The sequence below is a fragment of the Molothrus ater genome, chromosome 1, assembly GCF_012460135.2.
Source record: "Molothrus ater isolate BHLD 08-10-18 breed brown headed cowbird chromosome 1, BPBGC_Mater_1.1, whole genome shotgun sequence".
NCBI lineage: Eukaryota > Metazoa > Chordata > Aves > Passeriformes > Icteridae > Molothrus > Molothrus ater.
This window is the reverse complement of record NC_050478.2, coordinates 112,424,120-112,449,604: the sequence shown is the minus strand read 5'-3', so window position 1 is coordinate 112,449,604 and position 25,485 is coordinate 112,424,120. Positions and strand designations below refer to the sequence as shown.

General features: G+C 35.9%; 1 protein-coding gene across 4 annotated transcripts in view; it reads right to left on the bottom strand.

The window, feature by feature from the left end:
- Nucleotides 1-2,479: 2,479 nt before the first annotated feature.
- The window catches only part of SNTG1 (syntrophin gamma 1), a 319,642-nt gene continuing 296,636 nt past the window's right edge, over nt 2,480-25,485 (bottom strand). For all 4 annotated transcript variants that reach the window (XM_036398513.2, XM_054518579.1, XM_054518581.1 and 1 more), the window contains 2 exons: nt 17,626-17,736; nt 2,480-8,712 (listed from right to left, as the gene is read on the bottom strand). In XM_036398513.2, coding sequence (XP_036254406.1) covers nt 8,554-8,712; nt 17,626-17,736 — 270 coding nt within the window. In that variant the 3' untranslated portion in view covers nt 2,480-8,553. The remainder of the gene's footprint in view (nt 8,713-17,625; nt 17,737-25,485) is intronic.

Sequence of the window (25,485 nt, the reverse complement as noted above, 5' to 3'; positions counted from 1 at the left end):
GGTTTGACATTTCTGAGACCTTTTGTCTTCCCTCGCTGGACTCTTGAAACAAAAAGAGAAAAAGAATAAAGACATCTATCTAGCTAAAAGGATTTTGTATCTGTTCAAAGGAGAAAGGTGAGAGTTTGGATTTGTCAGCACAAGAACTTTCAAACTGGTCTCAGAACTGGCCTCTTCACTGCAGCTCATGGTACTTGATGGAGCTTTTTTTAAAAAAAAGCCAACATTTTTTCAAAGCTTCTTTCTAGATATAGCTTCACACGACAATCTCAGCATCTCATAAAAATTGTTCTAATCCTCCACCTGGCAGCAAAAAAAAAAAAAATCTTAAAAAGTTTCAGGTTGTGCCTTATGTAATCCAGAAAAACAAAACCACTGCTATCTTCTATGCCCACAATTCTGCAAGGCCAAGTCAGGGAATGTGGAGTGGCAGTGTTTCCACACAACCTCTTCCAGCTGGGGCTGCTTTTATGCTGTGTAATTTAAGAAAAAGAATAAATCCCCACTTATGGCCTTAAGTTTTAAATCATCTCCAGACTGGTGAGGAAGCATTTTTAGGCTAGTAAAATTTTGCTCTCACAGTGTTAAGGAGTTCAGGTCTGGTTGAAATCTGAGCTGTACATGACAAAGAAGAAAGGCCTGAGAAAAAAATTCTACTCAAAGTGGTGAGAAGAGCATGCATGCAAAGTACACAAAGCAAATGGCCAACAAATGCCAAATGAGGAGTGAAATCCTCCACTTTTCTGAAAAAATATATAGCAATAACACCCATAGCACTACAGAGAATAAATTATTTTGCTTCTGGTTAGAAAATTAAAAGGATATAATTTTCAATTTATAAAGGGGATTGTGTTTGAAGAATACTTAAAAAAATATTACTACTTGATAGGTAAATGTAATAAATTCTGTCCTAAAAATGGAAAAGAAACACTACACAACTAAAATTTATCATTAAAAAGACACAAATATTATACTTTTTTAATTGTTATTGGTCAGATGCACAGGTAAATAGATCATAATTTCAAATGTTGCAAGAATAAATTGTTGTAGGGCTTGGAGTAAAAGCATACTTGCTGTGGAACATAAGAAATGTGAATTTAAAGAACCTTATTCAAGGACTATATCTTAGGAAATTTTGATTACAAGAGTTTTCATTTGAGGACAAAACATGTGGGGAAGATGTAAATTATCTTTTAAGATAATTTAGTAGATAATTCAGAAGAAGATAGGTATTTCCAGAATAAACAAACCTTTCAATCCTATGTGAGTCCATGCTCTTAATACAAAATATAGTTCATACTTAATGTGCAAATGAAAATGGTGGCTATAAGAGAATTCCTATACTTTTGGAATATATGTACTATCAAGGTATTCCAAACTGTAATACTCTAAGTTTTAATATATAATATATTGTAATATTAGATATTAAATAATAATGTATTATTATTTAATATATAATACATTATTATTATAATATTATATATATATTATATAATAATAATATAATGTAATAGTCTTCAACTCTTTTTTTAAAGACCTCACTCCCCTCATTTTTTCTGCCCTTTTACTTAAATGAGGTATAAACCCAAAATTTAGACACAGGAAGCTAACGGATCTGGGAGAGCTATGGATGTTTGCTGATCCACAACAGCCTAATCACTTCAGGGAATGAGGAATGAGAATTTTTTTAACACAAGGTATTCATCACACTTAAAATTTGTTCAAATTTTGTTCCTTCTCTTCAAGATGCTGAAAGGCCTGGGGCCACCAAAGAAGATTCCCTTGGGTAGAGGTCTGAGGAAGGCAACCCCAGCCACTGGAGAAAGCCTTGGGAAATGCTTTTGGAAGGGCTGAGACAGGTGAAAGCAGCACTGTTGTAAGGGAACTTACCTGGCCTTCTCACACTGGGAGCACAAAAAAAGGCATCAAAAATCTGCATGTGAGATGTGCACTGCAGACTCCCACCCTAAATTGACAACAAGGTACAAATGTGCCTACATAAAAGCAGGGACTCCCCATCTTCCAGCATCTCTTCCCCCAGTCAGAAAAAAACCCAGCAAAATTAAACTCATCAAGGTTGTCTTTGCTCTAGTAGTTGCAGAAGCATTTGAAAACTGTTTGGTTTCAAAGATATACCAAAATAAATTCAGACAGAGCAATACTGGGCCTAGGTTAATTCCAACCAACTAAGCACTTTAATGTCAGTGGTAAAATAATCTGGTGGCTGGGTGATAGTTGTAGGTTGAGCTTCACAGCCAGGGGAGAGTGGGATATTTCCAAAGTCCTAGTCAGGCGTTAAGTGGGTGACAGGCCTGGTAGAAATGATCATACAAGTAAGGAATGGTCATTATTTCTATTAAATAAACAGTTTTTGGGAAATAACTTAACCACCCCACAGGTTCTTCAAAAACTTCCTTGATTTCCCATGCTTGGCTTTCAACGATATAAAACTCATACACTGTATGACTGAATGCAAAAGATTAGTTAAAAAAGTATTTATTTTCTATTTTTTCTGCTATGTTCAATTACAAAAAGAAGCATAACAAAAACAAAACAGAAGATAGCATTTTATTAGTGGTACATTAATGAGCTTAAACAACTAGGTGACTTATGCTTGTCACAAATACATATTACAAACAATCACAAAACCTTAACTGAAAATGAAATAAATAATTTGAATAGCTTTTTTTTTAATATTTATAAAATATATAGGACTTTCTATTACATTTTTTCAGTCATTTTAATCCATAACAAATTAAAATTTATGACATATATTGCAAATATGCTAAAGGGATAAGAATAATTAAAAAAATCTTTAAATTCCTGGAGGTATGAAATAATAAATCTGTTAATGTTTATCCATTTATTATCATATATCCAGATTGTGCATACCCTGCAAAAATAGCCATTTCTTCAACTAATATACATATGTTTCTTTATAGTATTGTAAGTTTTTAAATATAAAGCTTCATGGATGTATGCTTCTGTTTTACAGTTGTGCCTAATATGTAACTTTCATTAATATATACTGAATATATTCCATTAGTATATACTAATATATAGACACACACCCCCATACATACCCACACACACCTCCACACATACAAACACACAGCATCATATATTAGTATATACTGAATAGCAAAAGATTTCTGTAACAGATAGCTGGGATTCCTGTGGAGAAAGTTGTTGAAAGTGGAAGGCATGTATAGCATGGCGAAAACTGACAAGGAATTGTAAATGAAAGCATTTGTTTTTACATTGTTCAATATATTTCAACAGATTATGCAATGCACTGTAATAATATACGGAATCTGAACAGGAGGGTTGTTTTTTTTTTTTTTTATTCCAGCATTCCAATGTTTTTTTCTTTATGGTTTCAAGAGGATATGAACCACTGCCTCTGCTAAACTTCCTGAAAATGGAGCCAAGCAAGTAGAAATGTGTTGACATTTTAGAACTTATTCCAGGAAAATAAAATAATTCCACCTAACATCCCTCCAAGTCAGGAAAGCACTTAAGCACAGATAAGACTTTATTTGCTATAACCTGAAAGTTAATCACACATTCAAGTTCTTGCCATTATGCTCTTGCCATAAACCTTAACTCTGTCCCCTGGCCCTGTAAAAGGTTTAGAGGCTCCATTATGTAGCTAAAAACAGTTTGGCATCTGTCTGAGCAACAGGAGTGAGGGAACATGGAAGTGTGCTTGGGGACCCCAGAGCCAATATTCAGGGGTGTATTTGTGGCAGATGGGGATAAAGATGCAGCAGGGGCAGAGGGCTGACCAGCATGGGGTAGCCTGCTTGCAGCCAATACTGGTGTGGTGAGGAAAAAGTGATGGAGAATAACCTGCCTGGGCAGCATCAGCCTTTTTCAGCTTCATTCTGCCCCTTGCTGCAGCACAGCATCCCCCTCCAGGCACTGAGCTCCAGGGGGCTACACTGTGAAGCTCAGCTTTTTAGCTTTTTTAGCTTTTACTCCATGGTGCGTGAGCAGCAGCTGCCACAGCCCCAGAAAAGGCTGGCACCAGGACCTGACACTCTTGCTAGTAGCATCTCAGAGGGTTTTTTCGTTTGGACTCATTTCAGCTGGACTACATGGTCTGAAAGCCCACCAGGACCTGGAACTAGGATGCTTGCTTAGTGTCATCTTGAAAGAAACAGCTCATGTGCTTGATGACTGCTCTGTGATAAGAAAAATTGCATGAGTGGCTGTAGGCAGGAGCCTGGCTTAAAAAGCACATTCCTGATAAAATGAAAACACTAAAATAGAAGAACCTCTAGTTCCTAAGAGAAACAGAGGGAAAGAGAGACACATACTCGTGCACCTTCAGAGATCTTAAGCTACATTCCCACCCTGTGTCTCCCTTTTGAAGTGCCTGAAGGGCAACCTCAGGCATCTAAGACAGCTACTTAAATTTTGGGACCTTAAGTGAGTCTTTCATGTTTCCCATCATACTGAACTGGTCAAAGGTATGAGCTTTAAGCTCAGACTCATAACTGCCTGAGAGAGAACTTTTTAAAATCAGCTTTAACTTTTTTTCAGACACTAGAATTTTTCAGAGACCAAACCACCACTATAAAGAAATAGAAAATGAAATGTAGGGCTTAGTGTTTACAATGTTAATAAAATTTCCAAAAGCTTTCTTGGAATTGCCAAGAAAGAATGAAAACTGATCTGAATTTCGAAGGGCAACAGTACATTCTCAAGACCTCAAGTCTTTTATAACATTTCGGCTGATACAAGAAATATCTTAAGGCATTGAATAAACAAAATCAAATTTAAAGTAACAGGCTGCAGTGTTGACAACTACAGGTTTAATCATGCACATTGAGGTGTTCTGATAAGTTCTGCATTTAAAATAAATAAATATCATTTTGTGGAATCAAGAACTAATTTAGAAAACAAGATTTTCCATTATTCTTTTCTCAAAGCGTATTGATACTGTGTATTTTTGGTTTGTATTCTTAATGATTCTAGTTCGAATAGATAAAACTTTAAATGACTGGTTTAAAAAAATAGCCCTCTTACAACTAGCTCTTCTCCACAAAGTTCTTGATGCATTTAATTAACATGATAAAATGGCCAACAGCTAAATATATGCTGATTTTTATTTCAAAGGTGCCTTTGTGCTACTGGAATGCAAAGTTCTTTTGAAAATCTGTAACTGTTATTTTTAAAAAGATTAGAAAATGAAGCGTATTCATTTACTAATGAAATCAAGAATAAATGTATTCAAATTTGTAACACTTCCATAATAAAATTATGCTAACATTATAACCTAGCATATGATTAGTTCTGTGAAGACCAGATAATCTAAAATTCCCATCATATTGCAAACCAAATCAAGCCAAATACATTTAGGTATACTTAAGATTACATATTTTTGGTATGCTATATAACATCAATAGGCACAGTACTATAAAGAATTTTCTTTATTAAACTTACTTGAAAATATCATGACATAAAGAGAACAAATTACGTATTATGCTATGGATTGATTTGTTTACTCTTTCTTGTTAAAATATTTGCTATCACTTGCATACAGGTTTTTCAGCAAAAGCTGATAGCTCATTATAATTCTGTCTTTTCATTGTCAATGGGCTGTGTTGACTTAAAAAACACTTGTATTCATTATACTCTATGTGTGAAATGACAGGCTGAAACACAAAGCCTGAGTTTTTTGATATATGCATATGGAGTTCACTATGCTTTAAATGTAGGCATTTAAATGCAAAATGTAGCCATTTAATATGTTTGTAAATTTTATTTTGATATTTCAGGATTAGTTATAACACAGAATTTAAAATTTTGCCTCTTTGGTTCAAGACTGAATTTCTGACCAAGTTGCTCTACAAGGGCAAGGTCGGATGCAGAGTCACCTCTGAATATTCTGTCAGGTCACTGCACAAATGCCTGCTGCATTTACAAATCAACGCTGACCTGCAGTCAAAGCTATGACATCTTATATTCTCTCAATAACACTTTTCTTCTTGAAAATAAAAGTACTGATGAAGCCCCATCAGTTTACCTCCTTAGAAAAACAACAACAACAACAACAAAACAATTTACAGGCTAATGTATTTCTTAAATATTCTGTATTTAATGCCCAGTTGCAAAACTCTCAGTGATGAATCCAGGTGTTCTACAAAGAGAATTCTTGACAGAGATCTTCAGGGGGGCTTTCATATAAAGGAATTCCTTCATCTACAGAAATTTGCAATGGCATATTTTGTGCTGGTTTGGGTAAATGTTATGCTCATTCAAGCACGACTCCTAATCACCCCTCAGATTCAGTGATGCAACTGCACATCACACAAACAGTTGAAGGGAAAATATTCAACCAGCAGCTGACCAGTTTCAGATTCTGCTATTGCCAGCAGAGGTGGTAGCCCATGGCCACACTGTCAGGACAGTTGAATGCCACAGTAATGCACTGAAGTGGAGGAGATTATTTGAGAGCACTAAGAACTGTCATTAAAAGATATTAGGCTTCTCTTTTCAGCACTGTCAATGCTCTGCCAAAATTTGTGTTTCCAGTATTTGCTTTCTAGACCAGAGCAGTGCCTGAGTTACCATTGTTAAACTTCTTAAACTGTTATAAGCTTTAGATTCAAAATATCTGGGATTTGTCCCCAAGCTCAAGATCCTATGGACAGCTATGGTAGCTTTATCAATCCTTCAGATGTGACCCCCCTATTTAGGGACAATTCTTATTAAAAAGTTCATGATGGTGTCTATGAAAACATTGAATTTTGATGCCACTTAGAGTGCATTTAATAGCTGGATTGCTACATCATTCCACTGAATTTAGGACAGAAAATAAATGTGTAGCCCTTGGAAGTGTACTAATAGGACACTAATGTGTACCAGAAGACATTTGAAAGTGATAAAAGTTCCCCTCCCCCAAATATTTTCAGATTATTTGAAACTAGTATCAAATCATATCAGCTATGCTGCAAAACAGCGTTACTCTCACACATGTAAATCCAAATATTTCTAATGCAAACCAAAAAAACAGAGACATTATTTGCTCCTTAATTTCATTCATCTTTTGTCCTTGCCTTGCATTTTGAATTGTTCCCATTTGGATAAGCTCTCCTCTGGCTTCATGTTTGAAGTATTGATCATCTTAATCCATAGAAAGGGATGGGAAAGAATTACTCTTTCTGCTAAACAAGGAAGATGGTGGCCCTATCTCATAACTGCCACTAACAAGTCTAAGTGGAGGGGGGAAAAAAAAGGTAGTTTTGATTTCAATGCAATAAATAGAAACTCCAAAAACTACTCCTGAAAATGTATGCCTTTTTTCCATCATCTTCACTTATGTGTGTCATAGCACAAAATTAAATTCTATTATAAAATTGCAATTAAACAAAGTTATTAAAGTCCTTTATATTTAATCATTAAGTGATACTCTGAAAGTAGTACTTGATCCAGAGTGATGTAAAGGTCTTAAAAAACAAAGAAATTATGCATTCTGTAATGCATTCTATATAGCTTATTCAATTTATTCCTGTCTTACTATCAAGATATATATATAAAGTAACTTATTAAGAATTCAAAGGCTAAAATAATTTTTCAAGCATAATGAAAAATGTCTATTTGTTGAGAGTTTAAATGAAACATAATTTCTACCTACGATGTGAAATCAAGGTTAGCCATGGAAACAATGTATTAAGTTGTCTGAAACAATTTCAAACTCTTGTGAACAAAGACTGTCAGATTTACAGTATTTAATTCTTAATAAAAAAAGGAGGAAATAGATGACACACTATTTTTTGTACTTGCACCTAATTTATAATTAAAATTTAAATCATATGTCATTATTTTTACTTGAAGAAGAGGGACTTATCCATTAAAAAAGGTTTTTTGTTTTTGTGTCTTGTTTTGTTTTGTTTTTAATGTATCAGACCAGTATTGCTATATGTTTGCTGTTGTTCCTGTTGGATGAAGAGAACAAAATGGAAAAAGCAGCATGATTCCATGTATGAAAAGAAGTATGGATTTACAACAGTGCTTAAAGTGCTTTCTTATTTGAGGAGGTACTTACACAAATGTCTTTTCATGCTTATCTCCTTTGTCACCATGTACTGTATGCTTGCTCTCATTTATAATATAATGATAGGGCATTATGTTCATACTCAGAGTTTAGCATATTGTCATTAAAAAACATCTGAAAAGAGGAAAATGACAATTCTATTTGTGTATTATTACAGCAATTTGAAAATTTTATTAACTACTCAAGTGCTTCATTTCGCCATTTATTCCTTTGCTTCCACTGTTGCTTAAAGCACTATGTAAGTACAAATAGATAATACTAAAAGCATATCCATCCTATTCTGGGGTTTTGACTAGGATTATTTACTGATGTCTTGCAGAACCGAGATGAAATTATGATCCCACGTGACCATTTATCTGCTGATGCTGCAAGATGTCTTGCCTCCAGGATTGGTTTCCACATACATGGTTCACCAAAGGTCTAAATCTTATGAATATTTATACATTTTTATGTCTCGTTGTTAAGTGGCAGTGCTGTCATGGGGGATGTCAAGTAGAATACTTTAATTTGCCAGTACCAGAAGTTGTGGGAGCAGCAGAAGCTGTGGCTTGGCTGCCTACATACAAAGGGTCCAAACAAGCCACTTTGGCTGCAAAGAATGAGTGGATACAGTGAAGGACTGCAAACAGGTTAGAAAACTCCAGCTCCTGGAAGTGAAAAAAAAAAAAAGATTAAACATGAAATGGAAAAATACCCCATAAGCATATAACCAGGAATGAACCACTGTTATAACAGCAATAATTTTAATATCTTGACATAATTCTGCTGATGTGCCTTGCAATTCTCCATTATAGAGACTTAGACATTGAAAATGGACCATTCTGTAAATAATTGCTTGGAGGCCAAGATGGACAAATTTCTGGGTTAAGTGCCTCATAGAAATATGAGAGCCTACTAGCTAAAGGGGAAAGAAAGCGACACTATATAATTTTTATTTTGCTCAGGTTAATGCACATCTGGCACATTTGCAGGTTAATTTAGATAGAAACTTTATGGCTGGGCTGTAACAGTCTGCACACCTCTGGACTACTACTATTTAACCAATGTGCTCACAAAAATTAATAATGTTGAGTTCCACACATATTACATTTGTTCATCATGTCTCCTCACACTATTATTCAGCTACTAAATCACACTATTAAACAGCTATTTTCTTACCTGATTCTTCAATATATATTAAAAAAGAGAGGATATACTTTCAAAATATGCTAGTATCACACGGTGATAATTTGGATTTGTTATTGGGCCAAAAAATGAATATATTCCATGTTTTAAATTTATTAGGAATATTATTAAAATTCCTTATTTTTCTGCTTTAATTTACATTTCTTTATAGCCTGCTCAGCATGTGATTAGACTAGCTGGGACTTTTTTAGACTGCACCAGAGAGAAAATAAATAAAACTACATTTTTTAACATATATAAATTTGCTCCTTTTAGTTTAATTGACCTTATCTGATCAATTTTTTAGGTTATTTTCAGTATGTGTTTTTGAAGCTGGTATTTAATCAATAAATATCTGTTGTATTTGAAAGCAATTACTGAGGTACTTTAATACCTCAGTAATTCAATACTTCAATATAAGTCTAGGGGAAGCAGTACAGATTTTAGATTTCTGCTTTGATTCACTGCCCATACAGATTTTTTCATTGCAACATGAAGCCAATATCTGCTATCTGTGGTATATTCTACTTGTCTTTCTGTCTAGCATTGGTATTCCCAGGGTATATAGTGCCATGGTTTTGCTCTTTTGTTTAGAAGAATATTGAAAATGTAAATTCATCAAAAATTGCTAAATCTCTCAAAGGACATCAACCTGCAATTTTATGCCTCTTGAAATTTCCTGGAAGACATTGCTTCATGGAATACAAGGAGACATTCACAAAGCCCTCATGGGTGAGGGACAACAGTGTGAAAGCAGACAGCTGGATGTGCAGAATGTCCAGTGATGTACTGAACGGGGGAAGCTTTGTTCAGGTCTCCTTCAGCCTCAGCAGATGTCCTTCAGACATGGCCAGAAACAAACTGATGACATCCCATGAGGTTCTTTAAACTCCCCTGACGACCAATTTTCAATAAAGGAGAAAAAATTTATGCCAAGTTTCACAAATCTGCCAGCTGTGTCTACATAAAAAACTAATCCATTTAGAGACATTCTCAGTTTAAAACCCAGAGCATGGAAATTTTATCACTACGTCAATGTGGATTTTTCCTCCCTCAAATTTTAAAATAAGAAAATTTATCATAAATAAGAAACAATGGTCATTCAAAGATGAGGAAGCAAGGAATTATGGAAGCTATTTCAGAATAACAACTATGAGTCATTGGAATTAAGTTACTTTTCAGTTAACTTCATTTTATTAATTTATTTTTTTACCTTTTTAGTACTATAAAGACACACCTGAAGCTTAAGATAAGGGAATAAATATTTAGTGGAACCATGAAATATTTTTAATATTTTAATATCAATTGCATGTATTATCTGTAGAAAGACTGCAGTTCCCCCTATGTCTCAACAAGATGACCATATTAAAACAAATGCTACAGTTGGTGAATTGTTCAAGTCAATTAGGTAACGTTCTAACTACCATAATTACTGGACACTGAATTTTCACAGTGCATGTGTATAATTATTTCCAAGAGTTATCTCAGCTTTCTGCAATAGTAACATATCAGGTGTATCCACTGCTCAATTGACCATCAAGGGAAATGGGTGAGGCAACAGAACATCCTCTGGATGTTCCCACTTGGTAACTGTTATCAACAGTAATGACACAACATGGAAATTACCTTGACTGCAAAGAAGAGCACTGAGAAGTCAGCAAATGATCAGTTATCATTTGCAATGAAGACATGCATTTTTAACTAGAAATTAAAGCACCTTGAAGCACAGTAGGCTGACTGGTATGTGGCAAGTACATGTGGGTCTGATTAATGCCTGCAACTCAGTTCCCAGAAGCCTGATTGATGGGGACAGGACTTTATCAGGAACAACACTTTTCAGGCAGATCAGCCTAATCACAAGAAACCTTAACAAGCAGATACAATTCCATGTAGGGCTGCTGACAGGAAAAACATGCCTTCACTTCTGCTGGGAACTTGCCCTTTTAGGTGTCTTCAGGATGGCACTACTGGAGCAAACAGAGGGGATCCCACAGGCTCTTATGCACCCCCAGCCACCCTGGTTGTTTCTGCACACACTTTGTCCTCAGCCATACTTTTGTCTGAATGCACTTTCCTCTAGGCAGGGTAGTGTGTACTGCACACATAGTACAGGTGAAGTTCCAAGTGAACAAACAGACAAACCCTAAGAAACCTGAAAAAATATACAGTTAAGCCTCTGAAGTTGATACCAGTAGGGAAAGTCACATGCTCTGAATCCTCCAAAAAGTAAAGAAATCCTAATTTAAGCCACTTCTACTTGTCCATGCACAAGTAAACACGTTACTATTATTACAATTTCCAGACTGTTGCCTGTACAGCTCAGCTAAGACCCAACTCTCCAAGGAATATCAGTGTACCCACTGGTCTTCAAATTGTCTTTCTAAGCTATCTTTTGATTAAACTGCTCTCACCCTACATTGCTGTCATTACACCAGATTGTTATTCTGAACATCTGCAGTTCCTGCTGAGGACAACATAAGTAGGCAAAAAGGCATGAGAGAAAGATGTGGTCATTCAAAATGTCAGAAGTATATTGGTATATTGGAAATCTAGTAGCATTTCACAAAAAAAAAGTCTTTGTGATTGAAAAGAAAGAGAAGAAAGAGAAAAAAAGTGAGTTTTCCCAAAAGAAAAAAACAAACCTCAGAAATCTCTTATTGCATTGTATTATACATTATATGTAGTATGATGCAACTACATAAATGATACATTTACAAAATCAAGCAATTTTGTTTTGAAGTACCCTTGGTATATTTAAAAAGTCTTCTCTTTCATCCATATATAAACAGCTGATATGAGAAGATATTTGTTCATCAAAAGTGGAGTTACATGGTCTCTCTATATTTGCATAGAATCTGATCTAAAAAAGATATTAGACAAATAATCCATGTGCAAGACATGGGGAAACTAAAAACGGAACCACAGAAATCAAAACAAGTCAGAAATGTGAATTCTAAAATTCAGTAACTGCAACTGAGTAATCACTCTATAAAAATCTTAAGGCTGTATACTTATAACCCATTTAAGGATGATACTCTAAATGTGAAGAGCACTATGGTGCTCACTGAAAAACCCTCAAGGCTAAGAACAAGGATTAATTTAAAATTGCATTTTGGAGAACAGACTTGAAATGAGCAGAAATGTCAGCCTGGAAAATGATGTAAGCACCCATCAAGTCACCTTGCAACAGTAGAAAGTGGGTATTTTGTTCACAGTAATGTGATCAGTAGTCATTCAGGATATTTAGATTAGATTTCTTTACAAGATAATTTCAAGTACTATAAATTGGCATTAATTAATACTAAGATAGTATTAATTAATAATGAGATTAATATGAAATCCTTGAAGTTAAATTTCTTCCTTAGCTGATACCATATTTGTGCCTTCTTTGGTTTTCCATATTCAAATAGATGAAGACAATTGACTGGACCTTCATCTTGATAAACTTATTTTTGTACCCATTTCAATTTTGTACTGCTCAGCTTAGGAGTTCAGCCAATCTGTGAACAAAAGCTCACCTGATGCAGCACAGCAATGTGGCTTTGCCTGAGTTTTTCTGAGAGAACTGTTGTGCTGCAAGTTGGGGATGTGAAAGCACAGACTGAAGTGCAGCTTTTGAGTCATACGTGTTTTACCAAGCATAGAGAGACCCTCAGTTCCCAGCTTGGTAAAAATTCAATAATGTAATAAGATGCTGATTTTTATAAACATCATTTACTCCTTTGTTTGTTAGCATATGTTTATCTCAAAACAGGAACATTCAAAGATTTAAGGTACTCTTCTGCTTTGTCAGAAAAGTCTAATATTTAAGGTTATATTGAAGGTCACACCACTCTGAGTTTATTACAGTCCTTAGATTGTGTATCACCTCCAGAATCTGCTGTGATACTATTGAGACTCCAATGGATCATTAAACTATAGCTAAACAAATAGGTGAACTGATAAGTAACTAGATAGGAAGGATCTAAGTGAATCCCTTTCGGGCCTTACAGATGCAGAGAAAGCTTTGTCTTCCTGTGCTTAGTTTTTTTTTTTTTTTTAACCCAAGTTAGGTTTTTTTTTTTAACCCAAACAGCTCGGTAAGAACAAATACAGGGACACATTGGCTCCACATTCTGTCAAGGTGACAGCTCTATTTTGTAGCTCTCACTCATAAAAATTTTGTCTCACTGAGCAAAATCGTGCAATATCTCCTGCTGAGTGACAGCTGGGAAATAACCTACAGATTGGAATGTCTAAGGGGTATCAGTGATTAATGCTACCCTTAAGTGGTTTTCTTGTCAGAAACCACTTAGACCTTGCCTTAGATACCTTTTAAGTTAGGTGTTTGCTTTCAGGCCCCCTGCCATAGACCCACTGGTGTGATCTATGGTAATTATTGTTCAGATTTTTAGACTGCAACTGCTTAAATCCATGAGGAAACACTTCTTTTATTCTACATTATATATCTTTACAATAACATAATTTCACTTAGAAGCCAAAAAAATCATGAGTACAATGTCTCTACAGGAAAAAAAAGGGCAGTATTTGAAATGTTTAAATACCTAAAATTATTTTAAAGCTGAAAAGAACAATACCGGGAAATAAGTCAAACTAACTAAATCCATAGCACATGCTGTATGTCTCAAGGCATGGAAATTTAATTTTTTAAGTCAGGCATGAAACACACTATAAAAAAATGTTGACAGTATCATAAAAATCTTAGCTATTAGTGTCAGTGAGGGACTTTCTGTCACTTAGGAATATAAACTCTGGTGGCGTTTTTCCCAACAACAACAAAAACAACAACTAAAAAAAGCTAACGGATAGCCACCATTACGTGGTGCTTGACTTTACTCCAAAATGCATTTTTCCTAGATTTTTCTAACATTAACATTGGTATCTCAGTATATTCCACCAGAATACAGAGAAGGTGCTGGACAATTATGAAGATAGCATGATAAAATTTAAAATGCAGATGCATAATTATTTTTTTCCCAAGAAATGTATATCTACAAGTTGGAACGCATTTCTAGAATAATAACAAATTTGTCTAAGTTTGGATCAAAATTCAATAGATGAGCAGTTTGACACTCTTGATTCTGCAGATCATGAATAATTGTTCTAAAGCTAAAGGGTATTATCACAGAGGTTCAACTTGCCATAATCACACACATCTGGGAAAGCATGAAATACACAAAATGTTCTGCATTATAAATGAAGGAAGATGGGAAGAATTTGGTTTTGATAACTCATATTTTTCTGTGAAGCTATTATATAGAATCATAGAATCATTTAGGTTGAATAGGATGTTTATTGAGTCCAATGGTTAATCCAGTACTGCCAAGTCCACTACTAAACCATGTCCCCAAGTGCTACCTCTACATATCTAGATCATCCCTTTGGGGGTGGTGATTCTGCCACTTCCCTGAGCAGCCTGTCCCAATTATTGACAACCCTTCTGGTGAATGTATTTTTCCTAGTATCCAACCTATACCTCCCCTGGTGCAACTTGAGGCCATTTCATCTTGTCCAATTGCTTGCTACCTATGAGAACAGGCTGATCCCACCTGGCTACAATCTCCTTTTAAGCAGTTGTAGAGAGCAATGAGATTCTGCCTGAGCCTCCTTTTCTCCAGGCTAGACAACCCCAGCTGCATCAGTTGCTCCTCATCAGACTTGTGTTCCAGACCCTCCACCAGCTCTGTTGGGCCTTTTCTGGACTCACTTCACCACCTTAATGTCTTTCTTTTAGTGAGTGGCCCAAAACTGAACACAGTATTTGTGGTGTCTGGAAAGTTACCTGCTATGCCCTGCTTCCACATTGCTGCTTGGGAATAAGTAAGTAGAGAGCCCTAATACATTGGTGAAATGGCTCCTCAATTTTTTGGTTTTATTCTCTGCTGAGTTCTCCTTTCACCACATTCTGATTATTCCCCATGTATTATAATGTGGGGAAAAAAAGAATAGAATCATAAAGAAAATGCTGCAGCAGTGGGTCTCCAGGCCAGCTGCAAAACAGGGCTGCATTTAACAGGTGATGATAGCTGTGGCATGAATATTCATCACAACCTTTAACAGATGTTTTACAAAATTTCCATCCTCTGATTTCAAATGAAGTCTGCATACAGTATTCATGAAATCTGGCATTACAAATATTTCTGAAAATCTGATTAACATTTCTTAATGACTCAACAGTTCCACAAATAGCTTTACTTCTGACTCAGGAATGTAAAGCAAGAAAATAGAGGCTAGACTGTTCCACTTCTCCTTAGGATGAATAGTTCTTTAAATCTATGAAAGATTTAAAGGATACAGAAGGGGGTTATCCACAAAATTGTAAGGTAATCAGTGTTGAAAATATATGACCCCAGAACCCTCACATTCATTTTACAGACACATTTATCTACATTTCTTAGATTAAGCAACATACTTAATATGTAAACAAATTGGAACAGATAGAATTGCTTATTATAAATGCCACAGCACTTTCCAAAGAGAATATAACCTGACATCTTTGCATATAGTTGATATGCTTTGCTCACCAAGAAAATTATTTAAATAAATAAATTCTTATTTCAAATTTGAGTAATGTGAAAGTTTAAATTTATAGTAAAGAGCAGCAACCAGGGAACAAGACGGCATATTAATAAGCATGCTAGCAGGTTTGTATAATACTTTGGCTTCCTAAGGTGTAATGTAGCATCACTACCTTAATAAAAGTTTGGTAGAATTTTCTAGAACTCAATTTAAGTGGAAATAACAATAGGTTCAATAAAGGCACAGGATACCTCTAAGGCTTTTGTATGTCCAACACACTTATGTATCTCTAAGTGATTTATTGACAGATATAATTTTAAACATTAAAAACCTTATTTTTTTTAATCTGCATTTGATTATTTGGGGTTTTTAATGTAATTCAGTATTAAAAATATATTCTAGTTTTATCAGTTTAAAAAAAAAGCAAACTAAAACCCCCAAAATCCCCAAACACCGTAACAGTGTGTCATTCTTGGACTCCTATGAATTTTTGTTATTGCTAAAATAATGTGTTAATATGACAGCAACAGCAGACAGATATTAGAAAAATAATGATGACTTTCATCCTTCATCTGTACATAAGAGTAGGATAAAATTTTACAATTACTTTCTTAAGAGAAAATCATCCTCATGACATTAGGTTAAACTCTATTGTCTTATTAGAGCTGAAAAAAAGTTCTGCACCACTAAAAATATTTCTGAAGGAAATCAGAAATAAGAAAATATTTATCTTTGAGATGCAGCAGAACATGAAGGTATCAAAACTATGGTCCCCACATTTTACCGTTGTTGATTTAATGGGAACTCTTACATACCTTTATTTTACTGTTTTTACTGTACTTTATTTGAGTAAAACACTCAAAATCAAGTAAATAGCTGCTGGGTTGAAAATAATTAACATGAAGCATAAAGAGACATGGAGAAAGATGCCTAATGTAGCTACTGGCATTTAAACAGATAACTATCCCCAAAACAATGCATTTTTTTCTTTACATATTTTATAATACTCTACATATTTAGCACTTACAGACAATTTATTTAACCATTTCCTTTTTGCTCATGGAACTGTTTTGTTATCCCGTTCATTCAGCAATTTTGTCCCCAACATGGTCAGGAAAAACAGTATAGTAAATGCTTTAAAAGCAAAGCTTAGACATCAACAAAAAGACAGTCTTTAGGTTTACACTAAGATTTGGATTCTAGTCAAAAAAGAGCTTTGACCCAGACTCTAAGGCAGTTACAACCATTGAAGACCTTGGGAAGATCACTGCTCACAAACACTGAGACAGTAAATGGCCGTATTCTCAAAAGACATAAATTGTAGTAAGCTTAAATCTCTCACAGCTACTATTTTCATGAATTAACTCTTGAATCAAAAGCATGACTGGAAATACAACTTTTCTGATTTTGCACTAGATACAGACACTTCAGTCTTGGGAAATATGTATTTAATCCACACTTTCTTATTTTCCTCTGAGAAATAAAAACAGATTTTTAACCTTTGCTGAGTTTTTCTCCCAGGTTGACTTAAGGATATATTTTTCCACCATTTCTTCATGATAAAATTATAGGGCAATAAACAGGGTATTCAAGCTCTCAGATAGCTTTATCACAATGACAAAGAGGAGAGTTGGAAAACATGCCTAAACCCATATATACCATATGTCCTGTATGGTATAAATCTAATTACACATTTCAAAAATCTTCTAACTAGATGAAAGTAGTTTGTTCAGTTTTCTTCAATTTCATCAGTTTTCTTTGCATTTTTTGTGCATTAATCTAATATTTCCAAGTAACTTTGTTTACTATACTTCCTGCTCCCCTAGCTGCTTTGAAAATGGTATATCGCCTTTAAACAAACAATGTATTGTTTTTACCTTTGCTTCGATTTGTTTAGTATCTTGGTTTTGGAACAAAAATTTGATTTTGCTCTTCCCATCATCTGAAGAACCTTTGAGCTGGGAAAACTTGTACCTCCAAAGCACAGCCTAAAGGAGAAAAAAAAAACCAAACCAAAATATAAAAATCATACACAAGTCAATGTAGCTATCATTGAAAATTGTATTAGAAATAGCTGATCTCCTTCCAAGGAAAGTTTTAACACCTCTATGGTAAATAATTAAATAAATGTATTGTCTGTGGTCAGATGTTCCTTTAATCATATAGAGATATTATACTTTGGCAGTGCTTGAATAACACCTGTCAGACTACATTTGTGAAATTTACCCTGAAATCCCTTCATCTAGATTTAGTATTTAATGAAAACAGAGAAGGATTTTTTTTCCACTGATGATCTGTGGATTTGCTACTCTATTGGAAGTGTTGATCTGACATACAAGACCCCTCCTTCCATACTAAAAAAATCTAGTGGTGGTTTGACAGGAAATATGTTTTCTGGGATGTTGGGGTTAGGCCAATGGATGCTCAGATTTTAATATTGGCACCTAATGTGGCCATTGGGACATTGGGTCTGCCTCTGAGCACACGGGGCTAAAGCAGGGCTCTCCCCTGGGAGGCTCTCTTGGGTTCCAGTCAGTGAAGGGTTCAGAGCTCCCCTGCCCGGCTGAGGGCTGGGCGGGGCAGGGGCAGCCATGCGGCTGGGTGAGGTAGGCCAGGGCCTGGACAGAAGGGAGGGGAAGGCCCCTGCAGGATGGAAGGGTGGAGGAGCACTGAGAGGCATCGGGCAGCCAACCCCCCTCCCCCCAGGAGAGACAGAGAGCAAGCCTGTGCCTGCGCTTGGCCGGCCGAGAAGGAGAAGGGGGATGCGAGAAGGTGCCCGGCTGGGCAGCCATGGGAGTTCCGGACAGACAGAGCCTCAGATTTTTAACCCTTTTCTTGGATGATGGAAACCTCGCGAATGCTAATCCTCCTGGAGTTGAATGAGAAAAGAGATAGAGATGAGATAAGAGGAAATGGGCCACGAGAGAAATAGAGAAGAACTCAGGTGGAAGAGATGATGGAGTAGCTTATGCTGGACTCTTTTTGTGTAGCCATGGACAGAACCATGTTTCCTTGTGATACAGGGACTGCATTCAAGGGGGAGGCAATGCCTCAGAACCAAGAGGGTTCGGTGTGGGTACCCCTCGGCCCCAGGGGGTGAAAAATATGGGGGGGACAGGTGTCCCGAAGTTGAGACTGTGCCTTTTTTGGAGTGGGACAAAGCATCCTTAAAAGTTGACCCTAGAAGCAGCTCTGGTCCGTGTTCAGTGGTGAGAGCGCTGGACATGAAAGGAAGAGGTCACCATTGGCACAAGAAGGACTCCTCCTCCTCTTGATGAACTGAGGATTGAGTATTCTGAAGCGTGGTGCTGGACTGAGAGTCGATGATTTGGGGGATGTATTGTATTGGGAATTTGGTGGGGAGGAGGAGGAGATGTATCTGTGAAGTTTCCATTTTCCTTGTGTGTTTTGTTTTTTTTTTCCTTTCCCTTGTAGTTTAGTTAATTTTTTTTTCTTTCTTAAGTGGGAGCCTGCTTTGCTTATTCCTGGTCACATCTCACAGCAGAAACCAGGGAGAGAGTATTCTCATGGGGGCACTGGCATTGTCCCAGTGTCAAACCATGACATAACATAAAGGGCATATCATAGTAAAAAACAAATCTCTATTTTTAAAAGATAAAATAACAAAAGAAATTTTTTAAAGAGAACATATTTCGAGTTTATTTATGAGAGCTCTAGTGAGGAATTTGAGCAAATCAATAATTCTAACCGTATCAGTGGCCTTTCAAGTAATTGTATTATGAATTGCAATGTGTCTTGTTGAAAAAGACATAATGCTTTACAAAGTAAATATACAATTAATAAAATGTACAGATGTCTAGAAAAACATCTCTTTATAATTATATTTAGTGTGGATTTATGAGACAAAAAAAAAATTTACACTACTTTGCTTAAAAATGGAAAAGAGCTATTTTTGTTGTCTTTTCCTCCTAATTTAAAGACATCCCCCACCATCCAGATATTTTCAATTCTTAAAATGTTTCACTGTGATTCCAGTAGCATTTCACATAATTAGGAGGTCATCATCACTTACATTGTTCTACTACTTTGATGAAAAATAATTTCACAGGCATCTGACAGCACAGAAACTTAAGGCAACCCTTTTGTACAAGGGTTTGTAAATTACTCCCTCTCAGTGGTGTAGGAGGATACTTTCATCTGTGCCCTTAGTCTTTATCTATGAATGGTTTACTATCTACTGGAATTAAACCGAATATGGGGGAGGTCAAATTTTTAACTGTCTTAAATCTAAATCCCCTTTGCTTCGGGATGTATTGGTCTCTTTATGACGGGCAAAAATCTCTACCCTGCACCAAGCTGAATAACGTTTGTTCTGTTTGTCTTAGCAACCTAATGAGAAAAGAAACCACAAGGACAGCATCCTAACTGTGCACCATACACAAAGCAAGTGCTAGAATTTTTCTCCACAATTGTCTCTATACAGTTGCCCCTTCCAGATTAAAAGAAAGAGCCCCAGTCTAAGCACCACTTTCATTCTCTGCATGTATGTGACAGGTGAGCTCCCATCTGCCATAAACAGAGTTAAGGACATTCTGTTTCACATAAACTACAGGAATTTGGCAGTTTATGTGAAAATATATCCTATTTGTTTCAAATGTTGTTCTCCTGAGCCCACCAATCTGTGCTACAGAAAATGGAACAGCTTCCCTCATTTCTATGTGTGTGAAATTCCTTTGACATTGTTTGATCAAAGATGCTTACTTATATTGTACAAATAGTGAGGTAAAAAAAAACATCTCAGCAAAACAGTCCAGTATATAACATCATTCAGCTGGCTATATTCCTACCTGCTCTGTAAACTCCTTTTTATTTTACAGATCTATGAAATCTTTTCAGAAGATCAAGACCATTGCCTTTCTGCAGGGACAGCAAATCTACTTAAGTATGTTATTTCCTGGATGAGAAATGTAAAGGGCACTGATTGTCTCTTTATCTCAGGAGAAAACAACCAAAGCAATGAGCTATCATCTTTCTCTTCTCTGATGATATATGGAGAGGCCAGGAGAGAGATGCAGCTTTTACAAGGACCCTTAGATATGCAGGCAAAATCCCAGGGTACCTGGCCTTATTCCCAGTCAGATTAAGTTTGAATGACGATGAAGGATGTATAGAACTAAGGTACTTTGACATTTCCATGCTTCGCCATGTACTTCATTCCCATTCAGAGGAAAGAGAATGACAGTCCCACCAAACCCCAGGCACAACTCAAGAACACACTTCAATTTATGCATAACACTGGTTTTGGAAACTACTACTCAGCCAGGGCTCTTACTTAAGAACATTTCAAAATCAGGTTTATAGTGTGGAGAGAACTAATCCCAACAAAACTGCACTTCAACATCAAGATACTAAAACGAGCTCCTAGAACTGAGTCTCTGCAGAGACAATTAAATACTCTTCATCTAAAGAGTAAGGAGTAGAAATTGCTATTTACAATGCATTAAATGATTCCCACATGAAAGAATTATCTGCTCCTTTTGAGTGATCTTCAAGAAATTGCACTTTCCCTCAAAATTGTCCACATGAGGGATCAGTCACTTGCAAAAATAAGAATAGGGAAATGTTGTGAGCTTTAAGTCACCAAGTCATGAATACAAAATATTTCAAGCAAGTCACCCTGGCTATTTCTTTTTCTAGAGAATCTCTGAAAAAATCCTACATCCTGGTTTAAAATGGCAAGAACAGGTTCATTAGGATAGAGTTTGGATGTGTGTTTACTTCAATATACTATACTACATTAAAAGTGTAACAGATAGCTTAAACCACTTAAACTAGAAGTTCAAATTCTAGATAGCAAAAGTTGAGTAAAGTAGTTAATTATATGCCCAGTAAGACTCATTTAAATCCTTTCTCCTATCAGAGAGGCTGAAGTGCTGCCCTGTGTAGCCAGAACTGCACATTTTGTATGCACAGAACATCTATAAGGGATACAGAATGCTGTGACTGCAGTCACATTGCTCAAAATAAAGTATCTTGGGGATCACTGGATTAATTTCTCTGGTTGCATATGTTCTGAGTGTGGTTCTTTTCATTTTCATTGCTGCAAAATGCATAAACAATGCACAGGGACCAGACCTATCCTTTTTCAAATACTACTTTATAGTGCCACAGTAAGAAAGGAGTCCAGACCAAATCACCTGAGCACCAGTTTCACACAGATGTGAAACTAAAGCAGTGACATTAACACAGGAGAGAGAGAGTTTCATGTGTTATCTTTCATGATCCTATAGGTTGACTTCAGTGTTACAGGGTTCACTGCGGTTACTTTTCCAAATTCTATTGTTAAAGGCTAATTCTCCTGCATTAGGTATAGGTATCCTTGGCAATACTGATCTACATCACTGTCACAGTCATTATTTTTTAATGTCTTTGAATATCAGAGTTCCTTGAAACCATTTGTTGAATGATTGCTTCAGAAAGTTAATATAGGCTGTTATAATTTTGTATAAATACATTTATGTATACATATTGACCTTTAAACCAATAAGTACACTTGTAAAACATGCTGGCTTTTTTGAAAATTGTCAAACACCTAAATGTGTGTCACATAAAATTTTTCCTAATTAGTTTTCAGGAATTATGAACTATAAGCAGAAGTACTTACTGGTTTGCAGTGTTACTGAGCTCAGCATTCATAGGGCTACTTTTAGCTGACAAAAACAGCCTGTTATCTTCAAGTAGTTTCCTCATTAACTGTGCATAACCTGCATCACTGAGAATACTTTACAGGTCTATATACAGCATTTATAGGAAGCAATAAATTTTTGTTTGCCCTAAAATAGATTTGACAGGTAGGCCAGGTGCCAATTCCTTTTAAAGCACAAATTGCAACCAAATTAAAAAAGATTCTGTTGTAGACAGTGGCATCAATACTCTTGAGGATCCTGGCACACCTTTTAAGTCATGGCACACAACATTAGGATGCCTTGATAGAAGATGAAGAGGAGAACTCAGTATGCACTATTTATTGCTTTTCAATGAATGAGAGAAAAGTGAACTCTCATTTAATGAGTAGAGATAGAACTTAAGAACAACAGCAAGCAGTCCAATTCAGCAAGTGGGGACCAAGGCATTCACTGAAAATACCACCAGTGTCACAATTTGCACAGTCCAAGTGTGGCCACAGAAAATCTGACATAATTAATCCATGTCTTGAAAAATGCACTGTAAGAAGACAATCTCTTTGAACAAATACAGTGTGTATCATGCATAAAATTGAAAACAACCAATAAGATATAAATCCTTTTTCCAATTATTATTCATATATTGCTTAGTCTGCCTTTTGCATTTTACACCATTTAATAAATTAACTTCAAAGAATACCAGAATGCAATGCAAACAAATAAACTGTGCAGACAAGCTGACAGATTAGATTAAAGACTCCTCTTGAGATGTTATTTAATTATTGTAATAACAAATCATCAAAAAGCAAAATCCTGTATTCACTGAATTAGCAGGATTTTTTTTCCTGTGACGTATCAGGGACCAAGATTCTTCACCAATACTTTTTAATGAGAAATATTTTATTTATAAGTAATCATCTAGGACTCATTTGTGCTAGTCTTTGCAAACAAATTACTGCCTATTATCTTCTGCTAGTGTTATTCTACTATAATTAAAAAGGATGCTCTCTGCATGCATCTTTTTATTTTATAGTTGGTACTTAAATGCAACATGCAAATGACACATGGTAGAAAAGGTATTGACTTGTCTATACCTGTAATACAGCCATACAAACGAAGAAAATTATTATTGTTTCTATTCTTAGCAATAGTGCTAGATCTAGAACACATATTCTTAAAGGCACCCTAGAAAACACTTTCACATTCATATTATATGTCAGGTTGCTACTAATTCCCAGAATCTTGGACTAATCCACATACAATTTTGGTGAGATGACATCAAACAAAATCACTTTCCATCTAGGCAATGACACCAGAAATGTGGAAATACATAACTGTAACTATCTTTGTTTGGGCTATGACTAGGAATATTCATTAGAGCTTTTGTTTCATTTTGGGCCAAGGAGTTTGTTCTACTCCTAAATAGAGATCAGATTATCAAATAAAAACAGAATAAATAGGTGATTGTATTTTTACTTACCATGCTCTAAGCAATATTCATTTAAATGTGAATCTCTGACTAGTCCATGGCTCTGGGATAGATATATAATTTAGGATACAGAGGACATTAAGAATTGCAGCTAGGAAAGAAAATGTGTATTTTGTCAACATAAGAATCTCCAACCAGAACACATTTAATTTGTGTCCTGTGGATTCAGTGAACTACCTTTAATTTATTATTTAACAGTTTTGTCTCTTCTGTGTCAAATTATCCACTGTGGACCAACTCTCTTCTTGCAGAAAGACTATTTACACTTAATGAACTTGAGCAACAGTGTTTGCACCATATACAACAATGGCATCATTTCAACTGCCGTGAAGCCACATGAGGAACAGCTGAGGCCACATGGAGAAGAGGAAACTAAGGGAAGACCTCATCATAGTCTTCAACTTCCTTGTGAGGAAAAGAGGAGTGGCAGGCATCTCTTCTCTGTGGTGACCAGTGATAGGACCTGAGGGAATGGCCTGAAGTTGTGTCAGAGGAGGTTTAGGTTGGATATCAGGAAAAAGATTTTTAACCAGAGGGTGCTTGGGCACTGGAACAGGCTCCCCAGGGATGGGGTCACAGCACCAAGCCTGACAGAGCTCAAGTTGTGCAGTGCTCTCAGGCTCAGAGTGTGATTCTTGGGGCTGTACCGTGCAGGAACAGAAATTGGACTTCGATGTTTCTTATGTGTCCCTTCCAACTCAGGATATCCTATGATTTTATGAAGTGTGTCTTGTCTACATACATGATCTATGGAAATCATAAACAATGCCATTCCATTAGCATGAATTACCCAGGTTTTATTATATAATAGCAAATAAGTTTGGCCTTCAGTAGGATGCTTGGAAAAAACCCAAGCCTGTCAGTGTTTTATATTGATTAGACAGCTACATCCCAGATCACCCATAAATGGTGGAGTAAACAAAGAAACCATCTTTATTAAGGAAAGGATGTCAGAGATCACTTCTCAAGTTCTACTTCCATCAAATTCCTTTGTTGTGTTTTCCATCATACCTTCAAAAATCTACAGCTCTTTCCAACGCTGCCTCCTTTTTTCTTGATACTCTGACTGTGATTATTCTTCCTTTAAGATTTTTAAGGCCATTTTTTAATGTGTGATATATGTTACAGAATTATGCTAAACTTCAATGGGCACTTTTAAAGCTAATGTTGTTTGTCGTCTGACTAAAATACATGATACTCCTACAAGTCAAACTAAATCAAGAGCTTAAGCCCTCCAGGTCCTTGTTTCTAAGGATAAAAGTAATTGAGTCGTCAGGCACCTGGGATACACCTTAATTTGTCTGTTTGTCTCATAGCTAATTGAGAAAGATTTCATTCTTGCCAAGTGACACTTTGTCCAGAGTTATAGCAGCAGTAGGGAACTGAGTAGGATTAAGATCTTGTTCATGCTCAGTTCTACTGTGTTACTGATCTCTGGAGAGTGTCTCACTGCAAAAGAATTATGGTCCAAGGCAATTTCCTTTGTCAGCTGCTGCAGCTTTATAACTGTAAAGGGAAAGACAGGGGAGGACACAGAGGATAAAGAACAAAAGTGAGACAAAGGAAAAAAGCATGAAAGTCAGCCCTTTTAAAATAACTGTTCT